Source organism: Fimicolochytrium jonesii (assembly GCF_025526975.1).
Source record: "Fimicolochytrium jonesii strain JEL569 chromosome Unknown EV422scaffold_8, whole genome shotgun sequence".
Classification (NCBI taxonomy): domain Eukaryota; kingdom Fungi; phylum Chytridiomycota; class Chytridiomycetes; order Spizellomycetales; family Powellomycetaceae; genus Fimicolochytrium; species Fimicolochytrium jonesii.
Window position 1 is genome coordinate 337,361 of NW_026515675.1, and position 10,011 is coordinate 347,371.

At 51.2% G+C, this 10,011-nt stretch overlaps 3 protein-coding genes across 3 annotated transcripts; 2 read left to right on the forward strand and 1 right to left on the reverse strand.

Annotated features, from left to right (window-relative positions):
- Positions 1-7: 7 nt before the first annotated feature.
- EV422DRAFT_614411 (uncharacterized protein) lies at positions 8-3,871 on the reverse strand (the record flags this gene model as incomplete). The annotated part of the gene is made up of 17 exons (XM_053073924.1): positions 8-488; positions 550-688; positions 747-813; positions 879-973; positions 1,037-1,154; positions 1,218-1,259; positions 1,326-1,433; positions 1,498-1,710; positions 1,774-1,936; positions 2,002-2,044; positions 2,104-2,236; positions 2,297-2,487; positions 2,549-2,969; positions 3,024-3,368; positions 3,436-3,511; positions 3,576-3,645; positions 3,743-3,871. 17 exons carry the CDS (start codon positions 3,869-3,871, stop codon positions 439-441), a joined length of 2,403 nt encoding a protein of 800 aa, XP_052926462.1. The 3' UTR covers positions 8-438.
- A 308-nt stretch (positions 3,872-4,179) lies between these two features.
- On the forward strand, positions 4,180-7,760 carry EV422DRAFT_525503 (P-loop containing nucleoside triphosphate hydrolase protein). Its single transcript, XM_053070055.1, has 16 exons — positions 4,180-4,438; positions 4,510-4,675; positions 4,736-4,784; positions 4,848-5,059; positions 5,124-5,250; positions 5,312-5,466; positions 5,535-5,595; positions 5,657-5,751; positions 5,819-6,096; positions 6,164-6,319; positions 6,388-6,459; positions 6,519-6,674; positions 6,736-6,937; positions 7,004-7,126; positions 7,187-7,431; positions 7,497-7,760. Exons 1-16 carry the CDS (start codon positions 4,346-4,348, stop codon positions 7,647-7,649), a joined length of 2,343 nt encoding a protein of 780 aa, XP_052926463.1. The 5' UTR covers positions 4,180-4,345; the 3' UTR covers positions 7,650-7,760.
- A 695-nt stretch (positions 7,761-8,455) lies between these two features.
- EV422DRAFT_619218 (uncharacterized protein) lies at positions 8,456-9,919 on the forward strand (the record flags this gene model as incomplete). The annotated part of the gene is made up of 7 exons (XM_053074062.1): positions 8,456-8,639; positions 8,717-8,864; positions 8,926-9,085; positions 9,151-9,408; positions 9,480-9,581; positions 9,662-9,749; positions 9,813-9,919. The coding sequence occupies 7 exons, from the start codon at positions 8,456-8,458 to the stop codon at positions 9,917-9,919; spliced, it is 1,047 nt and encodes a 348-aa protein (XP_052926464.1).
- Positions 9,920-10,011: the final 92 nt, after the last annotated feature.

Consider the following 10,011-nt stretch of genomic DNA (forward strand, 5'->3'; position numbering starts at 1 on the left):
CTTCCTAGGTACTGAACAAAAGGGCCCCAGCAAAAGCTACAAAACCGTCTCAGCGTCCGGCTGGGCGAAATCGATATCTGCCATCGATGCAAGAGATAGGTCGCACTGTCAGTACTCACGATTAAACATTCGAAGGCACTTAGTTTTCACACACGGTAGTCGTCAGTAAGATGAGAAAGGTCATAATGTGCTTTGGAGGATTTAGCTAGACTGATCTTTCACCCCTCTTATGAACAAGAGCTTTAGCATGCTTGCTGTCAGGGGCAGTCAGAATCTGATGAAAGGTTTTGGAATGAAGTTATATGGACATCGAAAGCTTATCGCCAAGTTCCGGACAATAAACAGATTTGAGTTTGTAGAATATGTAACACGATATACAAGAGTCATAAGCACCGGGGTAGTAAAAAGAAATGTACAGTCCTGTCGTCTCGGCTTTGGTCAATATACGTTGGTGGCCACTTTTCGCCGTCCTATCGCTGATTTGACTCCTGCAGACAATGAAGGAAATCTTTGTCAATTTGTCCCGACGGAAAAACGTCATAAGCCTACCTTGCCGCATCCGGATGCCCAGTACTGGATTGGAGGGGTCTTGATGTCGTTCTTCTCCATACAGTGACACACTGCTATTATGCCCGTGATTATTTCGTGGGATTGGCTTTGCTGCAGTTCGGCTTATTGGAGCGGTCATCTAGGAGGAACGATTTGTGAGCGGAATCCGAAAAATGAAGTTCCCTAGAAGAGCTTACCTTGGATTCATCTATCACAATGGCGGTGTGCGGCCGTACCCGCCGTATGCCCGCTGAAGGCTGTCTCCTGTGTTTCCGAGGTGTTAATATTGACGGATCAAGCCTAAGTCTTCCCTAAATCTCGGTGACTACCTCGCCGAGAAAGGCCGGGGCGACGCCGGACGCAGTCGCTGCATAGGTCCATCAGCTGCATCTGGAGCATCGAAGATAACGTGCCGTGTGCTTTGCTGCGGACATATAGTCTCAGTATGAAAGTTCGAGATGTTACCTCTCGAGGGTTTGTCACTCACTTTTGTTAGGCCATCTATACCGTCTTGGGAATGCAAGACAGTACCTCCGCGTATTGGTGGTAAACGTTTCGATGCAGTATTGGAGCCGGGGATGGATGTTGATGGGCGTGATGAATCCCTTGATGAGTGTGACAAATGTCAAAATGAATCTTCGAAGAAGCCGCCGCCTTCCTTCACTCACCAGGCGTGCGTTGCTGCCGATTTGGTTTGCCCATAACCAATGCTTGATGCAGCGCAGTTCTAGTTAGTTCGGTACTCTCGAGCAAAAGGGACGCAGGTGAAGGCTAACCTCGTCCCATAGATCATATCATTCATGGTGTTAGTGGTCGATATCACATTCACCGAGGTATTGGCCGAGACCGCAGGCAGCGGCAGTAGGCGCGCTCCAGGATTGTTCCTAGCATCAGTGGGAGCTCTGTGTAAGTCAAGTGTCCAGGAGTAGGGCCGCAAAGAGGCCTTACCTTTTCCAATTATACGACGCCTTGTTGGCGGACTGAGCGGCTGACTGCATTCTTGAGGAGTGATTCTGATGCCCGTACTGAGAGACATCGCCATGATGTCGACCCGACGTTGGTCGTGCGGAAGTTGGCCGCGCTGATGCCGGTCTAGACGATGAGCTAAATGCGCCATAGAAGTCTGCCATGGATGGCGCATTGTACACAGTGCCGTCCGCGCTATTTGATAGAACCGAAGGTTAGTTAGACCGGAGCTTCGGCCCTGAAAGAAAGTACCCCTACCTCGCTTTGGGCCGCGGAGCGCTATGATCCCGCTTTTGCAGGGAAACGGGACGAATCGTCATTGCGCTGAGTAGTCCATCGTCCGCTAGCTCTCTCAATATCATGTCGTCAAATGGTAGCTTGTCGATAAGATCATCATCCTTGTCATCCTCATCGCCCTTCTCTACGCCCGATTACATAGTCAATACCCACAGAATATGTGAGGTACAGAACGCGAATGACACATACCATCTGATAGAGCGTTCAGCAAAGGCTGGAACACGGGCACCATCTGGGATTGACATCTTAAGCGAGGGGAAAACAAAGCATATAGACAAAAACCTTCCCTACCTCTGACCAGATGTCATCGAAGAGATGGCCCAGTATATCTTGCCGAATACTAGCATTTGGAGTCACCGGTGGTAATGCTCTCCGACGATGAGAATGATGTTTGATTTGCTTGTCGTCTTCAGCGTCCTCAGCGCTTTCAAGAGCAAACCGTTTAGCGAACCTCGTCAAACAATATGTCATACAAGCCAAATACCTTTGATTTTCCGAAGCGATCCACTCTTCTACTTCCCCATCCGCAGCAAACACTTCCTCGTTAGTTTCGTTTAACCAAGATCCGCACCCGTCATCTACCAGCGAGACGGACGCTGAGAAAAGCTGAGCGGAAACTGCGAGGAGGTTTTCCAAAGTTGGAGACAGGTACTCATATATGGCGCAGTTCACATTCTGTGTGAGGGTCGACGCTGAGACAAACATAACGTCTGATCTACGTGCAGAAAACTCCTACCTGTAGAACGGGCAAAACGTCATAAACGGTCAAAAAGGGTGTTTCGTCGTGCGTTTGCGTCACACCATCCGGCTTTGCCCCGATTGATGCCCACGACACGAAAGATACACCACAATCTGGGCTACGGCCCCGATGCTGAGGTTGCGGCTGCACCAAAGGGTGAACGCTATGTTTCAGGAGGGCAAAGTGATTTCGGGTCCCATCCCCTTTCAGGTTGCTGAGTGCCTTCTTTAGCACTTCAAAGCTCCCGCTTCCCGCCGATACAGCTTCAACATTCCATCTGGCGCGCTTCGCAGCCGTAGAATGTATTGGTTGCGGATGTGGGTTGTCCGGCGTAGGTGTCGGGCATCGGTCCTCTTCATCTCCGTCAGGGGTTCCATCTTCGCCCTCTGCGCCTGATGGCTGATATCCAAAGATTTGCCTGTATGTAGAATCAGCCTCAAAGCTTGCTGTTGGGAGTAAGAACAGGACATACCACTGGTATCCACTGGTTTGCAGCGTTCCTTTCTTCAAAGCGTTGAGAGCATCGCTGGTTTTTGAATCAGTCCAGGAGAACATACTCCGACCGAGCAAAGAATGCTCATCAACGGCAGGGCTGGCCTCCGCTATCGGTCTATCTGCATGCTTCTGTCCGATTATGTCGCTCCCCAGGCCGATTCCCTCCACGTTCAGCGCGTCTTGAGACAACGCTTGGGAGTAGCGGTGGGAGGCAGAGCTACTCTCCGGTATATAGAAGTATGGGGAATGACATCGTAGTTCATTGCGCGGGATTGCCTCATAGCCGATGTCGCTCGAGGGTAGGGTCTGATGGCCACGAATTCTTGGATCCTGATCACGTTAGACATTTTCTCGTGACTATTCCCACGCATGGTTCTCAAGCAGCACACCTCAAATGTGGGAATAGCGACGCCCACTCTTCACATTCCTCCTGTAGCGTTGGATTTCCGTCTAGGATGTTGTTTTCTGGAGCATAGACTGCGAAGTCAGGAAAGCATACTTGAGGCTTCAGCACCGGGGGCCTACGCACCCTGGTACAAGAATGTTTCGAGGTGCTCCAACATCACTTGCACTTGATTTGTGGCTTCCGCATCATAATCCTGCCATGACCATCAGCTGCCAGCATGAGAAACCTTCTTCCATCGCCCGTCAACATCGAAAAGCGCAGAGCTGGACTGCCTCAACGTATTAACGTACGTGCTCAGCATCCCACGATGAGCTGACGCTGCTGACAACACTGGACGGGGCATAATCGAATATCTTTCGCTGATGCGAGCCTTGAGATGACTGTCTGTAATGGTCATTGGCGTTTAGGAGCACGTTCATTGTGAAGGTATTTGAAAAACAGTATACGCACGTCCTCGAACCCGATTCCATGGCGAAGCACTAAGCGACCGGTGTGATAAAACAACCTGGCCAGTTTTCGGTCATCAGAAGCTTTATAGACGTGAGCAGCGCTGCGAGCCGACAGCAGTTTATATGTACAGAGGCTTGTTGTTTAGCTGCTATACTAGGAGGCGATGTTGCCTCAAACGAAGGCGTGGGAAAAAAGTAACAGCAGATGGGGAAAGGAGCAAACGAGGCAAAAATGCGACAGTGCCTGGACGTCCTGAGTCACGCTCATGACACACACGCGCCGTGAGAAGTCCGACCGGGAGAGGACAGGCTGGGAAAGCTTTATACCTCGGGCGACTTGCGAGGCTCCAACTGCCGGGACATAGTACAGATTGGCGACGGCTCACTTCTTGACGTCGTCTTCAAGAGACCGACAACAATTCGGAAGGCACGAACCAATCTATCATGTCCAAATCAAAACATGTTAAGGTGGTGGTCAGAACCAGGCCGACGGCCGACATTGCCGAGCATATGGTCCAATTTTCGCCCGACAGAAAGGTGAGAGGGATTGTAAGCCGCATACTGCCCTCTTCTAGCTCCGAAAGTTTCTCATATGCTTGTTCCTCAAGGCTGTGCATGTACACATTCCCAAGAGTGCTGAAGGAGGCTTCATCAATAACCAACAGGAGGATTGGGATTTCCGGTTTGACAGTGTGTTGCATAACGCATCACAAGAAGCGGTGTATGATGAATGTGCGAGTTCCATACTGAAAGGGTTGATGGAAGGGTACAATGGTGAGATAGCTCGAAGCCATGCCCCAAGACTGACCGACTGGTAATAACCATCTTTCGTAGGAACCATCATGGCTTATGGACAAACCGGCGGTGGCAAGACCTTCTCCATGTAAAAGCGAATCATCCCTTGGGGAGTTGTAGGTGGACTACGTCGATACTCATTGCCTTCCAGGACTGGAGCTTCGGAGAACTACAAGCACCGTGGTCTGATACCGCGCGCCATCTCTCAAGTCTTTCGGGACATCAGCGACCGGCCACAATACTCATACACGGCGCGCATCAGTTACATCGAGATATACAACGAGCAGATGATCGACCTGCTTGGACCTGTTCCAGATGTGAAAAGTGGGGAAACCGTGCTGAATGTCGTTGAGGACCAGAATGGTGAGGACGGTCGGAGGTTTTGTCAGACCGCATGGAAGTGGTAATTGATGCTGGACTGGCATAGGGACGGCGCAAGTGAAAGGCCTCAACGTCCGGATAGCGAATACGGAGGAAGAGGCCCTCAGCTATCTGTTTGAAGGCGAAACGACACGATCCATCGCCGAGCACCAGCTCAACCGCAACTCTTCCCGGTGAGTTGAAACATCTACATCGGGGTTCAAAGTCATGAATCTCACACCTACTTTCTCGCAGGTCGCATTGCATCTTTACAATCTGGCTCGAATCCCGATCGCGAGTGGAGTCTTCGGAAAGGGTGTTGTACAGTAAACTCAATCTCGTTGATCTCGCTGGATCTGAACGTCTCTCGAAGACGCACACAACTGGGTTGTCGTTGCGCGAAGCTATGTGTAAGTGGACTGCTTGGTGCTCGTGCTGATGCCTCTTCAGATGCTGACCCTCTGTTTGACTCTACCAGACATCAACAAGAGCCTGACGTTCTTGGAGCAGGTCATCATTGCACTTGCCGATAAGAGAAGGTAGGGCGTCGGCCTCCATTAAGAGCTCTGCGTAACGCTTCCTAATCAATGAAGTTGCTAGAGGACATATACCATATCGCCAATCAAAGCTGACGAACGTACTACGAGATGCGCTGGGAGGCAACTGCAACACCCTCATGATTGCGAACATCCGATGTGAGTATCACACGACTTGGTCATGACTACCAGTGTCTACGTGACATTTGACAACTTCAACTTTCAGGTGAACAGGAATATGTCGAGGAAACCATCTCAACTCTCCGCTTTGCCACCCGAATGATGTGTGTGACCAATACGCCGGAGCTGAACGTCCAATACGATCCGATAGCGCTCATCAAGAAGTACGAGCGAGAGATTCGAGAGCTCAAGCAGGAATTGTCTATGCATGATACGCTGAGCAATCGAGGACATGTGCAGCACGAGCCCTATACTGAGCCGCAGAAGCTTGAGCTGCAGAAGCAGGTCAAAGTATTCCTGGAGAATGAGGAGGAAGAAATGGAGGTGTGCCGTCAGCTCCGAAGTCACGATGCAGCTGGGGATTGTGAACTTACTGTTTGGGTGAAAACAGATCGTCAGTCTGCGGCAAGTGAAGGAGATCTTCCACCAGATGCGGATACTGTACAAAATGCAAGAGCAGGAAAATGAAGACTGGCATCGGATACATAAGAACGCTGCTGGACCCGCGGCGGGCACAAAGGATGACACAACGGCAGGGGGAATACCGGTGACTGTCTCCATACCTGAAAACGCAAACATATGGTGTTGAGCTGACAGATGGACTGCAATGTTCAGGGCATCCGAATTCCCGATGAGAAAGATGACGGTGTTGGCGAGCTGGAAGGCTCCAGTTTTGGCGTAGGATTGGTAGGACGAGCAGCATCTGCGCATGCAACCTCTCACGTTGGGCTCACGTTTTATTGTAGGCACCATCAATGTCTCGTGGGGCTGGAGGTCTAACGGCTGCAGCAGGCAGTATCAGGGGTGCAAAGGACAAAGGTCGGAAGGGCCGGCCACCAGCACCGCAGAGCATCGTTTCTCTCGCTAGATCAGAAATAGACGAGGATGAAACGAGATCGGAGGTTGGTTCCGGCATCAGTGAGCTTCCTATAATGGCATTCTTTACTCACGAGCAAGCCTCAGCTGTATGGGGAACGGGACCGTATTCGTGCGTTCAGCGCACATGGAGACGCTCAACAGAGTGAAGCTGGCGGACTCCCACCTTTACCGAACGCTGCACATTCTTCAAGAGTTCAGGCTCCACCACCGTCTCGTGCCGAAGAATATGAGGCGTTCAAGCGGGGAAGAGGATCAGATATGAATCGCATCTTCAATGAGAACAAAGGTAAACGGACTTTCGTGCCAGCTCAGCGTCAATCTTCCCCCCTTCTGACACCCTACTGCATCCCAGCCATTCTCAAAGACAAACGCAAGAACGCACGAGAGCTCGCAAAATATGTGAATGACCTGCAAGCGCAGATTGATGTTTTGCGAAGAAACGTGGAGCAAAAGCGTCAGAGCCGGTCTGCCGGAGGTACCACCTTTGCACGTCGCCTTCTGCCATCAACCCTGTTCTTACCCATTCTGGTGACAGACGTGCAAAGCGGCGATGATATCATCATCGACGAAGAAGAATACGTGTTCTTGAACAATCTCAAACAGCTCAAACAGGACTACCGTACGCAGTTCGACAATCTTCGCGCGTTGCGTGCCGACATTGGCTACTGCCACCAGCTTGTTGAACAGTGCCGGCAGAAACTGCTGATGGAGTTTGAGCAGTGGTATGAGAATCAGTTTGGAGGACAGGTACCGGATGATGGACATGATGGTCAAGTCGAGGTGAGCATCTGAATTCTTCTGCTTTCGAACGGGAAGGACTGCTAAGGAGCTTGATGGTTTCGTAGGACATCTTGGACATCGGAGAGAAGTTTGATAGATTGCAAATGGCTAGGATGTCGCAAGAAGACCCCGACTCGCTGCCATTTTACAATGCGCGGAAAAACACTATCAGGAAACATCAGCGGGCAGGGCCAAAGATCAAGCGTGTAAACATATAGAACTTCAGACTATCAATGCTACTTACAATTGTATCAAATGTGGGGCTGGGTCGCAAGATGCATGAATCCGAGTCGTGAGCTGACGAAAACTACATACATCGCTATTCTCATCCAGCTCTCGCTAGTTCACGGCATTATGGCATGCATTTGCAAGAAAGCGTGCGATTTTCTCAAAGAGTCAGGCATCCCTACAGCAGCACAATCTATAGTCCTCTGCAGCATAAATGGGACAGACGTGCGTCGCGCTGCAGCCTAGGTGGGGGCTCGATTGGGAACTGGTCATGGTCTCACTGGCACCATTTAGCCATCACAGTCTGGTCCGTTCACCAGTTCAACGCACGTCTCACTGCCGCCCAACTGATGGGGCCCAGTGATTTTCGTGGCCACATTGCAGACGCCTTTGAGCTCGTCGGGAAGAAAAGGAAGGTCATCCGAGGGCATTTTGTGCAAGCCAGGGACCCCATTGACAGCGCGTTTTCGTATCACTGACAGTATTCACCTGTCAAACCGTTTCCATCCATGAGTCCTCTGCTGCCATGCATGCATGCAGCCCCTATTATAAAAGGACAGGCAGAAGTCCTGGCGCCCTACTCCCACCGTCCCAGACTGTCTCGTTCCAACTTGGCCTTTGTCATTCGTTCACCAAAGCTAATCTTGGTGGTTGTTTGAAGAACTCGAGACATATCTGCCCTGGAAGCTGTCAAAGTTCTCCGACGTACTTTTCCGTGATATTCGACCCCCGAACTAACTACCCCGTACACCGAAGCGAAGCCTTTTCAATCTCTATCTCCTCAAAACGTACCGCAATGTCGCTTTTCGGCGTTTCCAGCTTTCGAGCGGCGCGCGCGCTTCTGGCGAGTGGTTCTGGCCGCTTCGGCATAGTCCCTGTCAGTCGCGAATTGACACGCGGCTCGGTTAGGAACATCAGCAAGAGCGCTCGTCCTCGAAGCATTGCGTCCGCCCAAGAAGTTCCCGCTGATGAGAATGAAGGTGGGGCATTTGAGCGTGCTTCTTAGTGATTTGGTCAATGTGACTTTGCGCGCTGACGGTCCTCCCACTTTTGGCAGCTCAACCAGCGCCGTCCCCCGTGCTCCCCAGAAAGGGACGAGGTCTCGATGGTTTCCCTAGCAGGAACACCCGTGGCCGACCTTCACAAGATTCGAGCAGGGTTCGCTCTGATATCATTCGGAAGCTCTGCAGTATTCCCGAAATTGGGTAAATAGGGTTTCTATTCTCGATAAGGCGTTGCATGGTTTAACTAACAACCCGTAACCAGGCCGGTGTCTGCAGAAATGCTGTATGACGATTACAACGTCCGCACACTTGAAGACCTTCAGAAGCCTAACTTGCCCTTGAAGAAGAAACAGCGACTCCAGATCAAGTATCATGAAGATTTTGGAAGGCAGATTCCGAGGAGCGAGGTCGCGGAGTGGGAGGTTTGTTGGCGAGTTGTGAGCACTGATTTTCTGACATGAACTGCTCATCTACTTTGCCCTTATAGCAAGTGCTCAAGACGACGACCGCCGGTCATCCACACACCAACATCACCTTGGCCGGCGCCTACCGTCGTGGCCTCCCGTCATGCCCCGACATCACAGTCGTTGTGTCCCACGACGACGTAACGTCTTTTGAAGGCGACGACAAATGGAACCAACTGCATAAAGCCGCCACCAGCCTGCACGGCCTCACAAAAGACTTGAAAGCGCGCGGTGTAGTGCTCTCAGAGATTGCTGGGGAGATCGGGGATTTGAAGTTTGTGGTAAGTTGTCGGTTGCGGGGCACTTGGGACTTAGTGCATACATGGCTGATCTCGACCTCATGTGCGCATAGGCCGCCGCAAAATCTCCAGGATCGTCAATCTACCGTCGGGTTACGTTCTTCTTCGCCGAGAAAGATGCCTACTACTGCACGTTGCTGGCCGCCACCGGTCCGGTAAGGGAGGCCGGATTGGCATCAAGCAGCACCATGCATCTTTCACGTTCTAACACTGATTTCCGTCCACTCCTGCCCAGTACCCTTTCAATCGTGCGATGCGAATTTACGCCTCCCAGATTGGCTATAGTCTCGGGGAAAAGGTGTTGAGGGAGAAGGGAAAAAGAGGTAAAGCGACGCCTTCCATGCCGCTTGCCGGTGCGTTGATGACCGTGATTGCCGCCTGTTCAGGGAAACTGGGCGACATAGTTCCCGTCGAAAGCGAGGAAGAGATCTTCAAGACTTTGAAGTTGACTTACGTCAAGCCAGAAGATCGAACCTCCAAGAGGTTTCCGTAGGCTCTGGACCTGACACATGCGATCGGCAGTTCTTCTCCTAGACGTTTCCAAGATACTTTTGGGACTTTGGGCCTTGCGAGAAAATGTTTGTA

Bases quoted from the DNA above. Each gene is read 5' to 3' on its own strand.
- EV422DRAFT_525503 (XM_053070055.1), top strand. From the start codon at position 4,346: ATGTCCAAATCAAAACATGTTAAGGTGGTGGTCAGAACCAGGCCGACG. The intron at 4,676-4,735 runs GTGAGATAGCTC...CATCTTTCGTAG, and splicing joins GTTGATGGAAGGGTACAATG to GAACCATCATGGCTTATGGA. The intron at 6,097-6,163 runs GTGTGCCGTCAG...GGGTGAAAACAG, and splicing joins ATGAGGAGGAAGAAATGGAG to ATCGTCAGTCTGCGGCAAGT.